The sequence below is a fragment of the Canis aureus genome, chromosome 29 (genome assembly GCF_053574225.1).
Source record: "Canis aureus isolate CA01 chromosome 29, VMU_Caureus_v.1.0, whole genome shotgun sequence".
Taxonomy (NCBI): Eukaryota; Metazoa; Chordata; class Mammalia; order Carnivora; family Canidae; genus Canis; species Canis aureus.
In genome coordinates, this window is record NC_135639.1 from 41,176,392 (window position 1) to 41,200,873 (window position 24,482).

A 24,482-nucleotide genomic window follows, 5' to 3' on the forward strand; every position below is an offset into this window, starting at 1 on the left:
AGTTTGTGGCAGGCTTGCCTGTCAGCTTAGCACCTCTTCTGTCAAAGCCTAAGGATCCTCTCTCTCCTTGTGGGGTGTGCATGCAGATTGATGGACTGGTTGAAGGCTGCAGACAGATGAGCAGCCAACTAATGGATCAATCAATTAATATTTATTGGGCATCTACCATGTGCCAGGCTTGGGGACTAGGCAGCTGGGAATTCACAACGAGGTAAGTACACATCTTTCTGCTCTTTGAATAAAATAGTTTTCAGCTTCCACTGGGATTTTTACCAGTGTTGTACTTTCCACGATTTATTTTTATAGAGCCTTTTATGTGAAGTGTCTCAAAGCTAAGCAGAGAGAAAGAAACACACAGAAATGCCCCACGGCTTCTTCTAAGCTCACGATCGTCATCGACTGACGCTTGGTGGTGCTGAGTGGGAAGGACGCCATCTAAAAATAAATCAGGCTGCAAAGCAGAGGCCTGTATCATGATAGATCCTAGGAAAGGTCAGTGTTGCTGAAATGAATCTTTTTTTCTTACTCTTCATTATGTGTTCTTCCCTGGTTCAAGCTAGGTTTAGAAAACTGAACTCGCCCATGGACCTTGTGAACTGTGAAAAAATGACTTTGGGTTCTGAGGTCCTGTGTGTGAGCTGTTCACTAGGGTCTGGAAGGCCCTTATGGCTCCTCTCTGTGTCTGGAGACACATGGCTTGAGATGAGGGGCCATTTTGGCAGTAAATTATTACACTTGAAGGAAGCAGATGGGCCCTACCACAGCAGAGAGCAGGAATTTGCCTGGCCCTCAGGTTCATCCAAGAGGGAGCCTGGATACCCAGACCAGGGGTGGGGAGGCAGACAGAGATTGCAGAATTAGCATTATCTCTCTGTTCTGGTCACTGCTGCTCCCCTGAATGAGGGTCCCTAGAGATGCACTAGTGAGCCCAGGGTGAAGGAGGACATTAGAAGGTGGTGTCTGTAGGGCAGCAAGGAAGGGATAACTGAGACTCCTCAGCTAGGCTAGAAAGGGGACCTGGAGGGATGGACTAGGAGAGGAAGAACTGAGGCCTGGGCTTGAAGACCATAGCAAGGACCAGGCGTGTAATAAGGAGCAAGGGCCTGGGGTTGTATAGCGGAGAGTCCTGTGAGGTTGAGTTCTGGGACCCAGAGGAAAGGGAGTATTAGGGAACCTGGTCTTCTAGACCTGTGTTTTGAATGACTGCTGGATGAATATGTCTGGTCTAATTTGTGAAGAGTATCCAGTCTTAACTACAACAGGACAGAAGCCACAGCTGCAGTGAATCCTTTGCTTAGAAACAGACATTTAAGAGATAGAAACAGTGAGCACAGAAACTCTTGAAGACCACAGCCCTAGCGAAATGTGTGACTCCATTCCCCAGGGAAAGGGAAGCAACATTTATTGCCACAGTGCTGGATGCTTTTGTACTTTGTATCATTAAGCACTTACAACCCTATGGCCTTTTTTTTTTTTTTAAAGAAACTGAAATAGAAGTTGGGAAGTGACTTGCTCAATGTCACCAGCTATTCAGTAGCAAAGCAGGGGCTGAAGTCCAGGCCTGGGAGACTCCATGCACTACTGACAACTGGTTAGACACAAGGGTGTGAAAGGGTTTCCAAAGAATGGTAGAAGGTTTGATAACACAGTATATAGTTCTTTGAATTGTTCACAGAAGCTGCCAAGAAAAACCTTTTGGGCCAGTGGCCTCTGAGATTGTTGTGTGGTTTTGCATAAAGTTGGGGGATGGAGCCTCAGAGTTATTTCAACCAAGTCTCCATTTACTCTCCATTCAGGGATTTTCTGATGCTGTGGGTAGGAATTCTTTCTTCTGTGTGTTCCTAAGACAGCAATCTATTTAGTGACCTAACTATATCCATAACATTTCAATTCATCCATGCTGCTCTTATTTGTGAAATAGTGACCATGTGCAGAGTTCTGATTCTGCATTTTCTCGTGCCTTTTTGAGGATATTGAAGGAGGATGGGATGGGAAAAACAAAGGAGACATCAGACGTGGGGTCCATCTTTAAGAGAAATCTCACCCTGGCACTGGTATAGCTTGCCTGGAGGGTTCCATGGCTGTGGAGGAAAAACCAGGCCTCTGATGGAGAGAAGGCATCCCGCTATTGACAGCGACTCACAGAGCAGGAAGCAGAACCTTCGGTGCCCGGACAGAGGGTGGCCGTTTTTGCTCAGGCTCCCTTCAGCCCGAGGAGGTGACTGTCTCAGGCCAACATTGAAGGCTGTTGGGTAAGAGAGGCAGGTTTTGTCATGACCTCAAACGATCCGGATCTACCAGAGTGGCTGTGGTCAGGACCAAATGGAGAGGGATGTACTCACCAAGTTAAAACGATTCTGGCTTCATGCAATGAGGCAATGTTGGCATCCTGAATCCCCTCTACACTGACCACCCTAACAGAAACTGTCAACTGACCTGTAGCCAACTGACCTCACCATGTGCACAGGTTAGTGACTTCTGCAGCAGTTCTGCCCAAAGCGCCTACACCCTCCATCTGTTCTGCTCTGACACTGCAAAGCCGCCCTCACCCTAGCCCCTCTGCAACTAAGTGTGTAGGGGAGACGGTCAAGGGTAGGTATGAACCAAGTGACCACTCCTAGGGACCACAGTCGTCATGGTTCAAGATTAGGGCACGGCTCAGGATGCTGGGGGCGTCAGGAGCCTAGCTTAGGAAAAGGGTCTGTACAACAGGGCGGTGGACCAGCGACCCCAGGGACGCCGCCGCTGGGTCCTGCCTGCAGGTAGCGCTGCAGCGCCCCGGCGGCCAGCAGAGGGGCACAGCCGGCTCCAGCCAGGCCCGCGCAGGGCGGTGGCGCAGGGCGTGGCGCAGGGCACCCCAGTGCGCAGGCTCGCGGGCCCCGCCGGGATTGGATGGCACCGAGGCTGCAAGGCCCAGCGGGGTCCTGCGAGAACCCAACCGGCCCGGCCGGGGGTGGCCCGGGGGGGGGGGGGGGGGCGGCCCGGCCCGGGGGCGGTTGGGCCCGGCGGGGCGGGGCGGGGCGGGGCAGGTGAGGAAAGGTGGCGGGGCCGCTGGGACCCGAGGAGGGTGGGGGAGGCCGTGGCGCAGCAGCGTGGGAGGGCGGACCTGGATCCCCGGGGCCCCGGAGGGAGACGCGCGGACGGCCAGGGCCCCAGGGGGCGGGCTGTGGCCCCAGGCCCCCGCGGCCTGCCCGCTGGCTTCCCGCCGGCCTTGGGCGGGGTGGGGCCCGCGTCCGCCGCTGCCTGGGGGCCCCTGCCCCGGGCTGTGTGATGCCCGGCTGTACCGTGGCATGAGTTGTGGTTCTTGTGTGTGACAGGTTTGGGGCAGGAAACACTGGCTCTGTGATAAAGAAAGGCCTTGGAATCTCTTTGAGGATAATGGAGCTGATATGGTTGGTAAGAAGCCATAAGCAGGTACTAGGACGTGGTCTTCGCTGGCCCGGGCTGGGGAGGCTTAGAGGCCAAGACCTCCATTCTCAGTCAAGCACCAGTGAGGGTTGAGGGCCCCAGCAAGAAACGGAGCATGAATTCAGCTAATTCAGCAGCTATTTCTCAACACCTCCTGTGTGTTCATGCACTGTTCTGGAAATTGAGAATATATCTGAACAAGATAGGCATATCTTAGCCCTGCTTAAGGGCTCATATCTGAGCCCTGCCTTGATGGAGTTATATTCCAGGTGGGAGATAGCCAGTCAAGCCTGAATCCTGAGTCCTCGGTTTTTGCCTTGCCTGCAACACTTGCTGTTGAATGAGATGAGGAAAACTGTAGGTGGTGGTGGGGGTAGGTTTCATTTTGGAAGAATTAGCTTTTGAGTGTGTGTTAGGTTTGAGATGCCTACAAGGTTTTTCCCCAACGTGCAACATACAAACAACAAAGTTGGAAAGAATTTTCCAGTGAACTCTGTATATCCGTCACCTGGGTCCTACCATTAACATCTAGCCACCCTTGTTTTGTTTTTTGTTTTTGTTTTTTTCCTGTATATTGGTTTATCTCGCCATAAATCTACAAGGTAACACCTATTTTTTTTATTGTGGTAAAATACAAATAACATAAATCTAACAAGTTTTTAAGTTGAGGAGTCAGGTTGGCCATTGAAAATTTGAGTCTGAAGTTCTGGGTGATGTAAGGGCTTTGGAATCACTACCATAAAACTGGTATTTAAACCAAAGGATTGGTTGAACACCTAGGTTGAGAGTGTACACAAAGAGGAGAAGGCAGGGAAGCCAAATAAAAGGAGGAGGTGGTGGTTAACAGTGGTGAACGCTAATGTGTAAGATGGATGTGGAATTAGGATTTTAATCATTTTAAAAAGAATGACTAGTGGAGTAGAGGGGCCTTAAGGTGAAGTGGACTTTTTTTTTTTTTTTTCCGAGATAGAAGAAACTATAATATATTTTTATGGCAGTGCGATCAAAGTCCTAGAAAGGAAGGAATGATGCAGACGAGAGAGGGGAACATTGTGGAGGGAAGTCCTTGGATATCTGAAAGGGAAGGAGACCCCAGAACACATGGGTAGTTGGCTTTGAATTGACAGGAACACATACTCCATTACAACTAGAGGGGAAGTGGAGACAACAGCTGCAGATACCAACAGGTGGTAGTGGCACTGTGTGTCTGTCATTGAAAGGGCATAGAGGAGAGGAGAAGAGGTGCTAGAACTCAGAGGAGGCACATGTGCCATCGTCCTCCTGGAGACTGGCAAAATAAACTAGAGATTCAACTGTCAGGCAATGTTAAATACCTGTTTGAGGTGTGTAGTCATGAATTTAAAGTGAAATCAACCAGTGAGTTTGTGTGGTTGTCTTTGGGAATGTTAGACCCTGAAAGTGTATTTTGAGGATTAAATGAGGTAATACACGGAAATCATTTAATGAGTGGTAAGCATATGATGAATGTTACCTATTTTTGTTTGCGTTCTCATTTTGTTTGTCCCTTGTTTATGCAAATGTAACTCAGGGGGGCTGACCTTTACCACTTGACAGGGTCTTCTCCAATCAACCCTGAGTCCTCTGTGGCTCTTTAGAAGTGTGGTTCATGGTGTGGTTACATTTATGCAGCTTCATGTTTGGGGATGTTGGTGAAAAAGGCCCAACTGTAGCAAATGAGGCTCTCATTGCAGACTGATTCCCTCTTGGACCGGATAGGTTAGGGCTCTGTTACAGTGGCAGTTATAAAGTTCTTGTGAAAATCTATTTTGTGTTTCATATTGGATCTGGTATATTGGGAATTTATATATCACCAGAAGAGGTTTTTGGTTTAATAGGTTGTCATTTCTCCCTGACCACTTTGGCTGAAACTGACAGCTCTTTAAAATGCCCAGTACTGTCTTAAGTATATCACATGCATTGTTTTGTTTAATCCTCACCGCAACTCAGTGAGTCCGGGCTGTCATTATCTTTGTTTTTCAAATACAAAAATGTTGCAGAGGTTAAGTAACTTACCCACAGTACACACAGTCTGATCTCCAGTTTCTGCTGAAGACTAACTTAAAAAAATTTTTTTTTAAAGACTGCTTGGCCATCACTCATCTACACTGTAGTGGTTAAGGTAATGGACTGAAGCAAATTGCCCGGGTTTAAAAACTGCTGCTTACTAGCTCTGTGTCTTAGGGCAAATCATTTAACTTCTGTGTGCATTTGTTTTTGTTTGTTTGTTTTTTTAATCTATGAAATGCAAATAATAATGGTACTTGCTTGATAGGGTTATTGTGAGGATCACATGGGTTAATGTATTTAATAAGCTTAAAATAATGTCTGGTTGTTTAAATGCTGTTATCATCTCTGCCTGGTAGTGCAACCAGGGTGATATATTTGTACTGATTGAATGACTTCCCTAAAATCATTCTCTAAGGACCCTGCTATGCTACTGTGTTTAGTGGAGTATGAAAATTGCAGGGCACTCTCTTAATGCTCCTAATTCGGGAATCACCTTTCCTTAGATTTTGTTATCTCTCTGAGGGAAGCACATATAACAATTTGCCTCTAGGTGCAGACAACAATTTGGATTTCATTCAGACTCATCTGACCAATGAGGTTAATTTCATTAGTCCTGGTATTACATGCCACTTAAAGGGAAATAAGGCCTGGGTCTTCCATTTTGCCATTCTCAAATTGCCATTTGGTTAGAAAGGCCAGCAGACTGCATAGCTGGTACTGGGCACAGTGTATGGTAAATTATGTGGGTCAGTTGTCTGCACATTAAAATGTTCTGCAAAGATCTGTAAAATGTAGACTTACTGTGATGTGTTGCATCAGTTACTGATTAAAAGCAATGGGGCAGGCTTGGCATTGGAAAGCCAGTGAAGGTTCTAGATGATCTTTGTTGGTACACAAAGGGAGAGTAAATGTATGATACAAAGTAGTGGTTCCCTGTGGGCTTCTGTCAGAATCACCAGGGGAAGTCTTATGATGCTTTGCAAAATGACAGGCTCCGTGTCCACAGATTCTGAATCACAAAGTTTATGGCAGCATTCTGGAATCAATCTATTTTTTGAGAGCTCTGCGAATGACTCAGATGTGCAGTTAGTATGGGATGCCATTAGTACAAATCAGTGTTTTCCAGCCCTGACTGTGTTTTAGAATCACAGATCAGTTCACTCTTTAAAGAATACTGATGAAAAAAAAAAAAAAAAGAATACCGATGCTCTGGACCTACCCCAGGGATTCTGGTTTGGCTTGCGCAAAGTCTGGACATTTGCAAAGCTTAGGTTGATTCTAATCTGCATCCAGGTTTGAGAATCACTGGTATAATCAGCTGTATTTTTCTTCAAAGTTAAGTTACTCATAGATTTAAAATAGATATAGCTTCAGGCAACATTATATCATCAGGATGGTGAAAAAAGTTAGCATTTCTGAACTCTCCAATGCAAATGTTCAATTCAATAATCAGGTAACAGTGGAAGGTATGAATTGATGATTTAATTATCATCTATCATGCTAAACAATGAAGTTTGACCTGGAAAGGCAAATCAACATTTACTAAGAGCTTTGCATGTAATCTCAATCGTTGGGAGGTGTGTATTACTCCCATTTTGTAGATTAGATTTTTGGGACTGAGGGAGGTTAAGTAACTTACCCAAGATCTCTACCCAAGTGTATACAGCTCCACAGCCTAGGTTCCATTTCCTCAGTAGTTTTCAATCTTGACCACACACTGCACCTTGGAGAACTTTAATGATTAAAACTTGAATCCCATTCTTAGATTCTGATTTCATTGGTTTGGTATGGCCTAGAATCAATATTTTGCAGTGCTTTCCAGATAATTTGAATGTGCGCAACCCTGGTGGTCTAAATTTATTTCCTTTTACATCAGCAGGTAGCCCATCTGTGGACTGCTGAGAGTAGGTTCTTTGCCTTCTCAAATTTACTTACCTTTGTATCATTTCTTTCTGCTCCTTTTAATATGTATGTATTGAGTTCCCACTTTTTGCCATTGTCTTGGTGCTGAGGTGACACAGTGGTGACAAGACACCAAGTCATCATGGTACTTATATTGAGGGAGAGAGACATTACACATGTGAACAGATGCATAAGGGCTTACATAAGTAAGCTTTAGAGTAATGGAAAGTGCTTCTTTTTAAGATTTTTTATTTACTTATTCGAGAGAGAGAGAGAGACAGAGAGAGAGAGAGGCAGAGACACAGGCAGAGGGAGAAGCAGGCTCCATGCAGGGAGCCTGACGTGGGACTTCAGCTGGGGTCTCCAGGATCACGCCCTGGGCTGAAGGTGGCGCTAAACCGCTGGGCCACCAGGGCTCACCAGAAAGTGCTTTTAAGAAAAGTAAAACAAGATAATGAGTAAAGTGATCCTGATATCCGTGCATGACAATTCTAGTTGCTCTGCATTTTTGCCAGAACCACTTTGTATTGTTTGTGTGCATGTGTGTTTCATTTTAGCCATTTTAATGAGTGTATAGTGGCATCTAATTATTGTTTTCTTTTGCATTTTTCTGTTGATGAATGGTGTTGAACATTTCTTCATATGTTTGTTTGCCATCCATAGTTTTTCTTTCTTTGTTCAGATATTTTGCTCATTTAAAGAAACTTGGGTAGGAGGCAGGGCAAGATGGTGGAAGAGTAGGGTCCACAAGTCACCTGTCCCCACCAGCTTACCTAGATAACTTTCAAATCATCTTGAAAACCTACAAATTCGGTCTGAGATTTAAAGAGAGAACGCTGGAATGCTACAGTGAGAAGAGTTTGCGTTTCTATCAAGTACAATTTGGTTTTGGCCACTCTGCACTGAGCAAAATGACTAGAAGGAAAACTCACCACAAAAGAAAGAATCAGAAATAGTACTCTCTTCCACAGAGTTACAAAATTTGGATTACAATTCAATGTCAGAAAGCCAATTCAGAAGCACAATTATAAAGCTACTGGTGGCTCTAGAAAAAAGCATAAAGGATTCAAGAGACTTCATGACTGAAGAAGTTAGATCTAATCAGGCAGAAATGAAAAATCAGTTAAATGAGATGCAGTTCAAACGGGAGGTCCTAACAATGAGGGTTAATGAGGTAGAAGAACGAGTGAGTGACATAGAAGACAAGTTGATGACAAGGAAAGAACCTGAGGAAAAAAGAGAAAAGCAATTAAAAGATCATGAGGATAGGTTAGGGGAAATGAATGACAGCCTCAGAAGGAAAAATCTACGTTTAATTGGGGTTCCAGAGGGCGCTGAAAGGGACAGCGGTCCAGAAAGTGTATTTGAATAAATAATAGCTGAGAACTTCCCAAAATTGGGAAGGGACACAGGCATTCAGATCCAGGAGATAGAGAAATCCCCCCCTAAAATCAATAAAAACTGCTCAACACCTCGACATTTAATAGTGAAACTTGCAAATTCCAAAGATAAAGAGAAGATCCTGAAAGCAGCAAGAGACAAGAAATCCCTAACCTTTATGGGGAGAAGTATTAGGATAAGAGCAGACCTCTCCACAGAGACCTGGCAGGCCAGAAAGGGCTGGCAAGATATATCCAGGGTCCTAAATGAGAAGAACATGCAACCAAGAATACTCTATCCAGCAAGGCTCACATTCAGAATAGAAGGAGAGATAAGAGCTACCAATATAGGCAGCAACTGAAAGAATATGTGACCACCAAACCAGCTCTGCAAGAAATATTAAGGGGGACTCTCTAAAAGAAAGAGGAAGTCCAAAGAAACAATCCACAAAAACAGGGACTGAGTAGGTATCATGATGACACTAAATTCATATCTTTCAATAGTATCTCTGAACGTGAATGGGCTTAATGACCCCATCAAAAGACACAGGGATTCAGACTGGATAAAAGAGCAAGACCCATCTATTTGCTGTTTACAAGAGACTCATTTTAGACCTAAGGACCTGAAAATAAAAGGTTGGAGAACCATTTACCATTCAAATGGTCCTCAAAAGAAAGCAGGGGTAGCCATCCTTATATCAGATAAATTAAAGTTTATCCCAAAGACTGTAGTAAGAGATGAAGAGGGACACTATATCATACTTAAAGGAACTATCCAACAAGAGGACCTAACAATCATGAATATTTATGCCCCTAATGTGGGAGCTGCCAAGTATATCAATCAACTAATAACCAAAGTTAAGATACTTAAGTAATAATACACTTATACTTGGTGACTTGAACACAGCGCTTTCTATAATCGACAGATCTTCTAAGCACAAAATCTCCAAAGAAACGAGAGCTTTAAATGATACACTGGACCAGATGGATTTCACAGATATCTACAGAACTTTACATCCAAATGCAACTGAATACACATTCTTGCACACGGAACTTTCTCCAGATTAGACCACATACTGGGTCACAAATCAGGTCTTAACTGATACCAAAATATTGGGATCGTCCCCTGCATATTTTCAGACCATGATGCTTTGAAACTAGAACTAAATCACAAGAAGAAGTTTGGAAGGATTTCAAACACGTGGAGGTTAAAGACCATCCTGCTAAAAGATGAAAGGGTCAACCAGGAAATTAGAGAAGAATTAACAAGATTCATGGAAACTAATGAGAATGAAGATACAAATGTTCAAAATCTTTGGGAAACAACAAAAGCAGCCCTGAGAAGGAAATACATTGCCAATACAAGCATCCATCCAAAAACTGGAAAGAACTCAAATACAAAAGCTAATCTTTCACCTAAAGGAGCTGGAGAAAAAACAGCAAATAGATCCTACACCCAGCAGAAGAAGAGAATTAATAAAGATTCAAGCACAACTCGAGAAATAGAGACCAGGAGAACTATGGAACAGAGCAACAAAACCAGGAGTTAGTTCTTCGACAGAATTCATAAGATAGATAAACCATTAGCCAGCCTTATTAAAAACAAAGAGAAAAGACTCAATAAAATCACACATGAAAAAGGAGAGATCACCACCAATACCAAGGAAATACAAACGATTTTAAAAACTTATTATGAGCAGCTATATGAAAATAAATTAGGCAATCTAGAAGAAATGGACGCATTTCTGGAAAACCAGAAACTACCAAAACTGGAATAGGAAGAAAGAAAACCTGAACAGGCCGATAGCCAGGGAGGAAATTGAAGTAGTAATCACAAACCTCCCAAGACAAAAGTCCAGGGCCAGATGGCTTCCCAGGGGAATTCTATCAAATGTTTAAAGAAGAAACCATACATCTTCTACTAAAGCTGAAAGATAGAAAGAGATGGAATACTTGCAAACTCATTCTATGAGGCCAGCATCACCTTAATTCCAAAACCAAAGACCTGACCAAAAAGAATTATAGACCAATATCCCTGATAAACACAGAAAAATTCTCAACAAGATACTAGCTAATAGGATCCAACAGTACATTAAGAAGAATATTCACCATGATCAAGTAGGATTTGTCCCTGGGATGCAAGGCTGGTTCAACACTCATAAAACAATCAATGTGATTCATCATACCAGCAAGACAAAAAACAAGAATCATATGATCCTCTCAATAGATGCAGAGAAAGCATTTGACAAAATGCTGCATCTATTCCGGATCAACACTTCAGAGTGTAGGGATAGAGGGATCATGCCATCATGATCATCTTCATCTTATAAGCCATCTACAAAAAGCCCATAGCAAATATCATTCTCAATGGGGAAACCCTGGGAGCCTTTCCCCTAAGATCAGGAACAAGACAGGGATGTCCACTCTCACCACTGCTATTCAACATAGTGCTGGAAGTCCTAGCCTCAGTAATTAGACAACAAAAAGACATTAAAGGCATTCAAATTGGCAAAGAAGAAGTCAAACTCTCCCTCTTCACCAATGACATGATACTGTACATATAAATCCCAAAAGCCTCCACCCCAAGATTGCTAGAACTCATACAGCAATTCGGCAGTGTGGCAGGATACAAAATCAATGCCCAGAAGTCAGTGGCATTTCTATACACTAACAATGAGACTGAAGAAAGAGAAATTAAGGAGTCAATCCCATTTACAATTGCACCCAAAAGCATAAGATACCTAGGAATAAACCTAACCAAAGAGGTAAAGGATCTATACCCTAAAAACTACAGAACACTTCTGAAAGAAATCGAGGAAGACACAAAGAGATGGAAAAATATTCCATGCTTATGGATTGGAAGAATTAATATTGTGAAAATGTCAATGTTACCCAGGGCAATTTACACTTTTAATGCAATCCCTATCAAAATACCATGGATTTCTTCAGAGTTGGAACAAATCATCTCAAGATTTGTGTGGATAGCCAGGGGAATGTTAAAAATAGCCAAATAGCCAGGGGAACGTTAAAAAATAAAACCATAGCTGGAGGCATCACAATGCCAGGTTTCAGGTTGTACTACAAAGCTGATCATCAATACAGTATGGTACTGGCACAAAAACAGACACATAGATCAATGGAGCAGAATAGAGAATCCAGAAGTGGACCCTCAACTTTATGATCAACTAATATTCGACAAAGGAGGAAAGACTATCCACTGGGAAAAAAGACAGTCTCTTCAATAAATGGTGCTGGGAAAACTGGACATCCACATGAAGAAGAATGAAACTAGACAACTCCCTTGCACCATACACAAAGATAAACTCAAAATGGATGAAGGATCTAAATGTGAGACAAGATTCCATCAAAATCCTAGAGGAGAACACAGGCAACACCCTTCTTGAACTCGGCCACAGTAACTTCTTGCAAGATACATCCACGAAGGCAAGAGAAACAAAAGCAAAAATGAACTATTGGGACTTCATCAAGATAAGAAGCTTTTGCACAGCAAAGGATACAGTCAAGAAAACTAAAAGACAATCTGCAGAATGGGAGAAGATATTTGCAAATGACATCAGATAAAGGGCTAGTTTCCAAGATCTATAAAGAACTTCTTAAACTCAACAGCAAAGAAACAAACAATCCAATCATGAAATGGGCAAAAGCCATGAACAGAAATCTCACAGAGGAAGACATAGACATGGCCAACAGGCACATGAGAAAATGCTCCGCATCACTTGCCATCAGGGAAATACAAATCAAAACCACAATGAGATACCACCTCACACCAGTGAGAATGGGGAACATTAACAAGGCAGGAAACCACAAATGTTGGAGAGGATGTGGAGAAAGGGAACCCTTTGACACTGTTGATGTTTCCTTTCTTTCATCAGTTTTGTAGAGTTCCTCATATATATCCAGTACTTATTTTATTAGATTTATACCTATGTATTTCATTTTAGGTGAAGCTATTGTAATGATTTATTTTTTTATTTCTGATTCCATTTCTTCATTGCTGATATATAGGAAAGGAATTGATATTTGTGTGTTAACTTTGTACCCTTCAGTCTTGCTGTAATTGCTTATTTGTTCCAGGAGTTCTTTTGTTGTTGATTCTTGGGGGTTTTCTTCATAGACTATCATGTGATCTGAGACGAAAGACAGTTTTATTTTTTTCCTTTCCAATCTGTATGTCTTTTATTTCCTTTTCTTGTCATATGCGTTAGGTAGGACTTGTATAATTTGGTCTTGAATAGGAGTGGTGGGAGAGGACAACCTTGCCTTGTTCCCCATCTTAGAAGAAAGCATCCAGTTTATCATCATTAAATTACCTGTAGAACTTTTTGTAGATGTTATTTATCAAGTTGAGGAAGTTCCCCTCCTCCAATCCTAGTTTTCTGAGAGTTTTTATTGTGAATGTATTTGGATTTTGTTAAATATTTTTTCTGTGTATATTGATATGTTAGTATAATTTTTCTTCTTTAGCTTGTTTTGTTGCATTACATCAATTGGTCTTCAAATGTTGAACCAGCCTTGCATACCTGGAATAATTTTTAATGGTCAGAGTGTCTAATTATATGTATATATTACTGGGTTCAATTACTAATATTTTTGTTGAGGATTTTTGTATCTGTGTTCATGAGTGATTTTGGCTTATAGGGTTTTTTCTTTCTTTTCTTTTAGTGTTTTTACCTGGTTTTGATGTTAGGGCAATGTTAGCTTTTTAGAATGAGTTCTCTACTATTCTGTTTTGGGGAAGAGATTGGAGAGAATTGGTATGGTTTTTATTGATTTAATTAATTAATTTTTTAAATTTGCATTTATTCTATGCAGAATTTACTCCCGGGCTATAAGTTTTTGTTTCTTCAGTTTCTTCTGGGATATCTTTTTCTTCTGTGCAACTTCCTCTTCTGGTTTAGGAACAATCTTCTCTTTATCAGTAAGAATCATCTTGATGTGGCAGGGAGAGCTCATGTACGGGTTAATCCGGCCATGAGCCCTGTAGGTTCTGTGTCGCATCTCAGGGGCTTTGTTCACTTGGATGTGCTCAATGACCAGAGAATCTACATCTAAACCCTTAAGTTCAGGGGATCCCTGGGTGGCGCAGCGGTTTGGCGCCTGCCTTTGGCCCAGGGCGCGATCCTGGAGACCCGGGATCAAATCCCACGTCGGGCTCCCGGTGCATGGAGCCTGCTTCTCCCTCTGCCTATGTCTCTGCCTCTCTCTGCCTCTGTGTGTGTGTGTGTGTGTGTGTGACTGTCATAAATAAATAAAAAAAAATTTAAACCCTTAAGTTCAGCATTACTCTCCGCATTTTTAAGCATGTGCAGTAAAAATTCAGCACTCTACTTGGGCCACCGACCCTGTGTCCAGCCCCACTGTTTGGCCAACTCCACCATTGTAGCAAGGGGATGGCACACACTGCTTCTGCAAAGTGACATCTTTCAGATACTTGGTGGATTTTCAGATATGGATACCCTTGATGGCCTGAGCAGTTTCATGTGTGTTCTTAAAGTGAACCAGAAGATTTGAACCTCTCGACTTGCATGATTTTGTAGGGTATTCTGGGTCCAGTGAGTAGCGAACCATCTCTGAAGGTCATCTCAGGCCGCTTGGGGGAAGAGCTATTCAATTTATTTTAATAGACATAGGCCAATTCAGATGATCCACTTTTTCTTTTGTGAACACTGATAGTTTATATTTTATAAAGAATTGATCTCTTTAAGTTATCAAATTTCCTCTATTATCCTTCTAATGTTCATAGAATCAGTAGTAATGACCCCTTTTTATTTCTGATATTAGTAATTGCTATCATCTCACTTATTTTGTTATCCTGGTTTATTGATTATATTAATCTTTGCAAAACAAGTTTTTTACTTAATTGATTTTCTCTATTGATTTGGTGGTATCAATTTCATCTATTTCTGCTCTGATTTTTATTGTCTTTTCTTGTGTATTTTGGGTTTACATTCCTCCCTTTTCTCTTATTTTCTGAGGTAGAAGCTTAGTGGTTGATTTTATCTTTCTAATATACGTATTTAGTCCTTTACATTTCTTTCTAAGCACTGCTTTTGCTGTGTCTCACAAATTTTGATAAGTTTTATTTCCATTTTTATTCAGTTCAAAATATTTTTAAATTTCTCTTGAGAATTCTTTTACTTCTGTGTTATCTAATCACATATTGTTTAATCCCCAGCTGTCCTTCTATTATTTATTTCTAGTTTAATTTCACAATGGGCTTAGAGCATATTTTGTACTCTTAAATTTTAGCATGTTTTATGGCTTGAGATATGACCTATCTTTGTGAATGTTCCATGTAAGCTTGAGAAGAGTTTTTATTCTGCTGTTGTGAAAGAAGTATGCAATAAATAAATGTCAATTAGATATAGTTGATTGCTGGTGTTTATTGGTTCAACTGTGTCCTTACTGATTTTCTGCTTACTGATCTTTCAACTACTGATAGAAGGGTGCTGAAGTCTATAACTAAAATAGTGGATTTGTTCATTTCTCTTTGTAGTTTTATTACTTTTTGCCTCACGTATTTTGATACTTTTGTTAGGCCACATACAAGTTAAGGATTGTTATATCCTCTTGGAGAATGGATGATTTATCACTATGTAGTAACACTCCTTGTCCTTGATAATTTTCCTTGTTCTGGAGTCTTTGCATGAGATTGCTATAGATACTCTCTAGCTTTCTTTTGAGTAGTGTTAACATCCTACATCTATTTCTTTTCCTTTCTAAAAAATTTATCTTTGCCTTCATATTTAAAGTGGGGCTCTTTTTATTTTTTTGAGGGTGAAGGGGAGGGGCAGAAGGGGAGAGAGAGAGAGATAGAGAGATAGAGAGAGAGAGAATCTCCAGCAGGCTCTATACCCAGCACAACCTGATGCAGAGCTTGATCCCATGACCCCGAAATAATGACGTGAGCCAAAATCAAGGGTCGGATGCCTAAGTGGCTGAGCCACCCGAGCACCCCTAAAGTGGGATTCTTCTAGACAACTTGTATTTGGGTCTTTTAAAAATCTACTCTGACATGTGAATGTATTTACTAGACTATTCACATATAAAGTGATAATAATGTAGTGGAGTTAATGTCTATCATATTTATAATTGTTTTCTATTTGTTATACTTGTTCTTGGTTTCTTTATCTTCTCCCACTTTTTTTTGCCTTCTCTGATTTTAATTGATCATTTCATGGTCAGTAATTTATGGTAAATCATTTTTTCTTCTCTTAATTAAAAAAATAATTTTTTAGTTATTATCCTAGTGTTTGTAGTAAACATTTATAATAAATATAAGTCCACATTCAAATAAGATTATGCTGTTTCATGGGCATTCCAATAATCTTATTACATACTAGCCTCAGTTTTTCCCTCTTATCCCTTATAATATTGTTGTCATTTCATTTATCCATATGCTATAATCACTCAGTACATTGCTGGGTTTATTACTTTGAAAGTTATTAGATCAATTAGGAATAAGAAAAAGAAACAATTCTATTTCACCTTCATTTATTCCTTCTGTGATGTCCTTTGTTACTGTGCCTCTTGGTTTTTGACCTTTCCTTTTCCTTTTCTTTTTCTTTGAAGAACTTTACAATTTCCTGCAAAGACGATCTGCTAGTGGCAAAGTCTCCCAGTTTTTGTTTGTTTGAGAAAGTCTGTTTCTCCTTCACATTGGAAGGATAATTTCACTGGATACAGAATTCTAAATTTGGATTTTTTCCTTTCAACATTTAAAGTACTTCACTCTATAGTCTTGATTGTGTGGTTTCTGATGAGAAATCTGATGTAATTCTTACTCTTGTTCCCCTATAGGTATTTTTACCCTCTTCTCACTTCTTTCAAGATTTTCCTCTTTGTCTTTGGTTTTCTGCAATTTGAATATTATATGCTTTGGGTATTTATCCTCCTTGGTGTTCTCTGAGCCTCTTGGGTCTTTGGTCTGATGTCTGTTACTAATTTTGGGGGAATTCTTGATTAATTTTGCTTCAAGTATTTCTGTGCCTTCCTTCTTCCCTCCCTCCCTTTCTCCCTCCTTTCCTGCTTTTTTCCTTCCTTTATTCTCCTTGTGGCATTCCCATCATACATACATTATACTTTTTGAATTGTCCAGTAGTTGTTATATATTTTGTTCTGTTCCTTACCCACCCTTTCTTTTTTCTCTTTCTTTTCAGTTTGGGAAGTTTATGTTGACATATCTTCAAGCTCACTTGGCTCATTTCGCAGCCATGTCCAGTTTGTGCTGAGTTCATCAAAAGCATTCTTCATTTATGTTGTAATGATTTCAGCTTTGAGCATTTCCTTTTATTCTTTTTAGAATTTCCATCTCTTTGTATACATTACTCATCTGTTCTTGTACATTATTACTTTTTTTTTTTTGGTCAGAGCTCTTGTTATATTAAATCCCTACCTGATAATTTCAATCAATATATGTGTCATGTATGAATGTAGTTCTGATATTTGCTTTGTCTCCTCAGATAGTGGGATTTTACTTTTGCTTGTTTAGAATGTTTTGTAAGTTTTGTTGAAAGCAAGACATAGTATTAGCATAGTAGGAACTGAGGTAGGTACTTAGAATGAGGTTTTTGTCATTCTGGCTAGGAGCTGGACTCTGTGTAATGTTTCCAAAGCTGTAAGTGCCAGGGATTGCAGTTTCTTCTAATATCTTTTTTTTTAATCTTTCCCTACCTTTTTTTGACTTTAGGTCTTCCTAAGAATTCCTCCTTAAATAGAGTTTGTGACTTGCAACTTTTTCAGTTATAATCCCCTGCTAACATACTGAAGCCTAATTGAGATGGTAGGGTTTTGAGGAGGAAAAGCATTGTTTAATCTTATGATTAGATCTCATTTCTTTGTGGGTGTGAAGTCCTTGGGTTGCAACTTTCTGAAATGTTTTTAGTCTCTCTTTTTTTCCTTTTTACATAAGGCACGTGGCTAGAGGAGCCTAGAGTTGCCCATTGCTCTTCCTCGAGGTCAGATAAGGCTCTAGTCAAGTACTTTTCCTAGGACTGCAGGCCATTATCTTGGAGAGTTTAGGAACAATGCAAAATGGTTGCTCTGTTCTCCTCTCTCTCATCTAAAGCACAGGTTATATATATATTTAAAAATATTTTTCCTCATGAGAACCTGGTGGAGTTCCTGGAGCTAAAATCCATACAAGTATTGGGGCCCCTGTAAGTAGGGACCCTTAGTTATTGAGTTCTTTCCCCCACTCCTTTTTTATTTTGGAACTATATTTCATTCCATTATATGATTATACATTCATCCAATGAGGAGCATCTGGACTGTTTTAAGGTTGTAATTATTATGAAAAGCTCTGCTATGAACATTGATGAGGAAGTTTCTGTGGGTATCTAGGTTTTCCTTTCACTTAATAAATTTTCCTTTGTAAATATCTAAGAGTGAATGTGCTACTTCTGTGGTAAGTATATGCTTAATATAAAAAGAAACTGCCACACTTGATTTAAAAGCATTTGTATCATTTTACATTCTCCAACTATACATGAGAATACATAACTTTTCCAAATCATTGTCAACATTTCCAATTTGTAGCCTTTTTAGTTTTGGGCTTTCTTGTGTGGGAAGTAGTGGTATCTTATTGCAGTTTTATTTTGCATTTTCCTGTTACTTATTCATGTTGCAACTTTTCACATGTTTACTGGCAATTTCTTTACCTGTTTTGGGCGAATGTCTATATTTTGCCCATTTTTAAAGAATTTATATAATTGGCCTATAACATTATATTAATTTCAGATGAACAACATAATGATTCAATATTTGTATATGTTGAGAAATCACCACCATTTAGTAAGATTAAATGATATCCATCACCACACAGTTCTAATATTTTTTCTTGTGGTAAGAACTTTTCAGAACTACTCTCTGAGCAACTTTCAAATATGCAGTATAGAATTATTGACTCTGGTTACCTGCTGTACATTATATCTCCAGGGCTTATGTATTTTATAATTGCAAGTCAGTATCTTTTGACAACCTTCACCTCAGGGGTTTTTCACTTCCAAAGTAGTCCACACTCAGCCTCTAACACTTTGTAAAACTTACTGTTTAATTCTTCCTACCCCTTACTGGCTCTGGTACCTTCTGTTGTAAGTAAGCTGATCTCAGCTTTGCTTCCCTGTATTTGCCTCTCTCTCCAGATTTGGGGTGATAATTTGCTTTGCCACCTCAATTCTCTGGTGGATCTAAGAAAAATCATTGGTTTTTACATTCTTCAGCCTTTTTCTTCTGAGGATGGGAGTGATGATTTCCTAGCTATGATCTTTTAAAGACATACATTCTTTTTAATTTTTACCATTTCTAGTATTTTTCACATGTTTAATGTATATTTAGCTTCAAATTTACATGTGTGTCACACTCCTTCTTTTTTTAAAATATTTTATTTATTTATTATTTATCCTACTTGCAGGGAGCCCGATGTGGGACTCAATCCCAGGACCCCAGGATCATGCCCTGAGCCAAAGGCAGACACTCAACCCAGGCGTCCCTCACACCTTTTCTTCTTGAAGAGCTCCCTTTAACATTTCTTTTAGTGCTAAGATGATGACACAGAATTCTGTTTGTTTTTTCTTTTTGTATATTTATCTTTATATTTCTGTATTTTTTCTTTAACTTTCTGTACTTTCTTTCTTTTTTTTTTCTTTATTTTGACCTCAAAATTGAAAGATGCTTGTGGCAGAAATGAAATTCTGGGATGACAGTTATCCATCAGCATTTTAAAGAAGTCATTCTATTGTCTTCTGGCTTGAATCATTTTTGCTAAGAAGTATCTTGCAATTTTCCTTTTTATCTAGATACCTCTAAGATTTTTTTCTTAATATCTTTGTTTTTCAGCACTTGGACTGTGATATGTGTAGTCCATATCCCTTCCCCCTACTTGGGGTTCTGAGCATTTATTTGAATTGTGATTTTGTATCATATTAATTATGGAAATTTCTCAATTATTCTCTTTTGGTGGCTTCAATTATACAGAAATTAGGCCATTTGATAATGTTCTATGACTTTTGAATGATCTGATTTTCACTCATCTGCTTGTTTCATTTTGGATAATTTATATTTACCTATCTTGAAGCTTAGTTTTTTTCTTCAGCTGTGTTCAGTCTTCTGAATAGCTCAATTTAAGAAATCCTTTATCTCTGATACTGTTTTTATTTCTAGTATTTCCATTTGATTTTTTTTTTAATTTTTTTTTTTATTTATTTATGATAGTCACAGAGAGAGAGAGAGAGAGGCAGAGACACAGGCAGAGGGAGAAGCAGGCTCCATGCACCGGGAGCCCGATGTGGGATTCGATCCCGGGTCTCCAGGATCGCGCCCTGGGCCAAAGGCAGGCGCCAAACCGCTGCGCCACCCAGGGATCCCTCCATTTGATTTTTTAAAGTAGATTCTGCCCCCCTCCTAAAATTTTCCACCTGCTCATGTATGTTATCTACCTACCTTTTCCCACTGATTCTTTAACATTGTGCAGTGACCTATTCCTCATTTCAATTAGTCTGAGACTTCATCAAAATCACCTTTACCATCCACATTTCTACCAAAATTCTATTCATGGAGACTTAGGTGTTCTCTAAGAAAGTGGAAGCTTTGTCTATAGTGCTCTCCTTATCTTCCTGAGCTCTTACCAGAATTGCCTTTAAGTATCCTTTCATGGCAGTCTAGACCTTTCCTGGTGTGTACCTCAGACTCTTTCAGCCTCCACGCATTACCAATGTAGCAGCACCCCTACTTCTCAGTACCAATTTTCCTCTTGGTGACTTGAGGCTGTTACAACAAAATACCAGAAACCGAGTAGCTTAAACAGCAAACATTTATTTCTCATAGTTTTGGGTGCTACAAGTCCAAGATTAGGGTATCAGCACGGTCACGTTTTGGTGAGGACTCTTCCAGGTTGCAGACTGCCATCTTTTTGTTGTATCCTCACATGTTGGAAAGAGAGCTGTACTTGGCTCTCTGGTCTTCTTATAAGGGCAGCAATCTTGTTAACAAGAGTTCCACTCTCATGACCTAATTACTTCCTAAAGACCCCACTTCCAAATACCATCACATTGGAATTAAAGTTTAAATGTATAAATTTTGGAGGGACACAAAAATTCAGTCCTTTGTAGGTAGAAACCAGGTGCAACCTTTCCAGAGTCTTCTCTCAGTGAGGTCATACAGAATGTACTTAATTCCCCCAGCAACAAGTTGTCTTGTTTTCTACCAAGGAAGCTCACCTGAGGCTAGGAATTGAGGGTCTTTCATGGGAGTCAGTCATGGAAGCACACAGTATTTGTGTAACTGATGGTGGTCATTAAAATTCCACATACCCATAAAGAAATCAGGTGTTCAGCGTACACCACATCATTTGTTCTGTGTAGGCACAATGAGCCAACTCTTCTCAGGGAAAGTTTTCCCAAGCAATTTCCCAGATGACAGCCAAGGGCCACCCTTGTAAGTAGGTTTTTCTAAATGTAGCAGCCTCAGGCCTGCTACATCAACTCTTCTCTGTACACATATATAATGTGTGTATGTTCATGACTGCACCCTTTAAAGAAATAGTTTCTTGGGTTATATTGCTCAAGGTCTATTTTTTTATAAATTTATTTTTTATTGGTGTTCAATTTGTCAACATATAGAATAACACCCAGTGCTCATCTCGTCAAGTGCCCACCTCAGTGCCCATCACCCAGTCACCCCCACCCCCCGCCCACCTCCCCTTCCACCACCCCTAGTTCGTTTTCCAGAGTTAGGAGTCTTTCATGTTCTGTCTCCCTTTCTGATATTTCCCACTTATTTTTTCTCCTTTCCCCTTTATTCCCTTTCACTTTTATATTCCCCAAACGAATGAGACCATATACTGTTTGTTCTTCTCCGATTGACTTATTTCACTCAGCATAATACCCTCCAGTGCCAAGGTCTATTGATTAAAGGGTACAGGAACTATATATTTTGAAATAGGCACTCTTTTGTAATTACAGACATATTTCCTAAAAAGAGAGAGGAAGGTAAAAGGTAAGATAAAAAGCAAGAACAGCCAGATGAACAAGCAGATGGACCCGATGTTGAGGAGGTTTGAAGTAATGTGCCAAAGCAATTTATGTCATGAATGAAACAAACAGAAGATTGTTTATTTTGGCACCTAATTAGCAGAAACATGTAATTTTACTAAGTCTAGGATTTAAACAATTAGTTGAAGGTACAATTCTCTACATAACTGAATAATCCTTGGCAGAGCCTGTTAACGATCATCATATCGTGTTAAGATGACATACTACCTATTTGCCTTACATACATGTTTCAAATAATCTTTATTAAGATCCTATATCTCAAAGTTTTAAAAAATATGTTTCAAAACATTAACTTTTAGATTTCAACTACAGTAATCCAGTATCATTTGCAGGTAGCTAATGGAGAGGTTGTGGACAAAAAATATTCTAGGTTTTTAACCAGTGGAAACAACATAACATGATTTTATAGGCCTATTATGACAAAGATTAGAAGAGAAAAAAATGCTATTCTATCTGAGGATTTTTGATAGCTTGAACATGAACTACTTGAAGACAGGGTCTGTAGTAAGTTCTTATCCATTCAATGTTGAATCCCCAACACCTAGTTTAGCATAAGTGTGGCATTAAAAGAGTTAAATCACTGAGTGACAGTGACTGATTAAATATCAGTAATAATCTGTTAAAGCTGTGAAAACTCGAGTTGTCTAATAGAAATTTGCATTGTGTGTTCAACCAGGTGAACAACAGTTGTATGCAGGCCCCAGGCTCTAATCAGACCTTCTGCCTAACTCTTGGGGCACAAAGCTCAGTACCTGCAGAAGCCTTTTACCCATCTCATCTGGGCATGGGGACAACATGTCTGCACCCAGGAAGGCTACAGCAGAGTCTGGTAAGTTCTCATGCTCGTACACTTTGGGGGGTGTGAGAAGCAGGAGGAAGCAATGCAGTGCTTCTCAGACTATAAATACATGTGGGAACCACCTGTGACTTGTTAACCTGCAGATTCTGATTCACTGGGTATGTGCAGAAATGTAGGATTGTGCACATCTAATAAGCTGTCACAGAATAGTGAGGATGAGATTCTTGTGTTGTATTTTATTCTTTCCAAAGAATAACATTTTTCCAATTATGTAAATAATATGTTATATATACAGCATGTAATGTAATTGTATATATAGTAATAAATATAACATTTATTGCAGATAGTCTGGAAAATACAAACAAGCACAAACACACAAGGAGGAAGGCTTTTGGTATATAATACTAACACAGTGTTTTAATGAGATGCCACTGTCTCCAGGTGACCCATACTGTCATTGTCTTGTCTCCGACATTAGCAGCTTGCCATGATTTTTCAAAGTTTCTCTTAGACCTTTCCTCATTCTTTCCATGTTCAGCTCAGCAGCTGCTCCCTCTTCTCTCCTGCCCTCCTTGTCCTCAGTGTTGCTCCCTCCCTCAGAGGGCTAAGCCAGAGCTCTACATAGGGCAGTCCTTGCTGGGCTATTTCTCTGGTCTTGCAGCTCTGACTCCAGGAGTCCTTCTGGTCCTGTCTACATCCTGAAGGACCTAGAAGCAGCTTGATTTCTCATTGTGATACTACTTATCTCAGCACATATGTTGTTTCCAGTTTTTTTCTTCTATCATAGACATTACTATTGATAATATGTTAACATTGACAGGTTCTATTCTTGGGTTGAATTATGTCTTTATGATAAATTTTCAGGATTGGGATCCTTGAGCTAATGGGTCTGAATTTTACAATGCTTTTGCTCTCTATTGCCACATTATTTTCCAGAAAATGTTAATCTTATTACCAGTAGTATACCAGTTGAACTGTAACCCCCCTTTGGTGTTGTTATAGCAAGAAGATAATTTAGTTGCTATGAAATGCTATCTTGAGCCTCCTTTTCTCTTCCATTTATATGATTACTGCTTAGGACCATTTATTTCATTTTGTGTAACTTGATTTTTAAAAAATCTGCTTGCGGGATCCCTGGGTGGCGCAGCGGTTTGGCGCCTGCCTTTGACCCAGGGCGCGATCCTGGAGACCCGGGATCGAGTCCCACGTCGGGCTCCCGGTGCATGGAGCCTGCTTCTCCCTCTGCCTATGTCTCTGCCTCTCTCTCTCTGTGACTATCATAAATAAATAAAAAAAAAAAAAAAGAAAATTAAAAAATCTGCTTGCTGCTTTTTCCTTTTTGAGATAACTCTGAACTAATGGTTCCATCAATTGTCTGTCTTCTGACCTTCTACTTAAGAATCTGATAAAAAAGAATCTGATCAAATTATAAGTCTTTACTGGAGTCTTTTTAAATAGAATTTTAAATCTGTTTTTTTCCTATTTTATGTCCCAAACACTCCATTCCTTTATTTTAGATTTTGTGAAAAGGGCCAAAACAGTACACAAAAAGATAGTTGAGGCACTGATTTACTTAAGACCTTTGCAATTATTATGCAAGTGACCAAACTGGGTGGGTTTCCTTAAAAGAAATTATAATGAAAGTAGCAATTGTCATATTTTTTTGGCAGAACTTTTTAGATTCTAAATATATATGGTAATTTATAGCTTTGTTCTTTATTGCCACCTAGTGAATGGTCTCTTTTCTCAAGGAAAGAGTATGCTTCGCAAAACTGAAAAGTTACACACGTTGGTGGATTTTTTAAAAAGATTTTTTATTTATTCATTTGAGAGGGCTAGAGAGCACAAGCAGTAGGAAAGGCAGAGGAGAGGGAGAAGCAGACTCCCTGCCGAGCT

At 39.9% G+C, this 24,482-nt stretch overlaps 1 protein-coding gene across 20 annotated transcripts in view; it reads left to right on the forward strand.

The window, feature by feature from the left end:
* Window positions 1-2,968: 2,968 nt before the first annotated feature.
* Window positions 2,969-24,482, forward strand: part of PTPN20 (protein tyrosine phosphatase non-receptor type 20) — a 111,578-nt gene continuing 90,064 nt past the window's right edge. For 10 of the 20 annotated variants that reach the window (XR_013368316.1, XR_013368317.1, XR_013368314.1 and 7 more), the window contains exons 1-3: window positions 3,364-3,414; window positions 5,510-5,548; window positions 22,464-22,616. Coding sequence is in view for 15 of the 20 variants with exons in the window: in XM_077878646.1 (XP_077734772.1) it covers window positions 3,379-3,414; window positions 5,510-5,548; window positions 22,464-22,616 (228 nt within the window). In the remaining 5 variants the exon portion in view is untranslated. Of the gene's footprint in view, window positions 3,030-3,270; window positions 3,415-5,509; window positions 5,549-22,460; window positions 22,617-24,482 lie in introns of those variants that run through there. The other 10 variants (XM_077878651.1, XM_077878661.1, XM_077878654.1 and 7 more) reach the window with 9 other exon arrangements.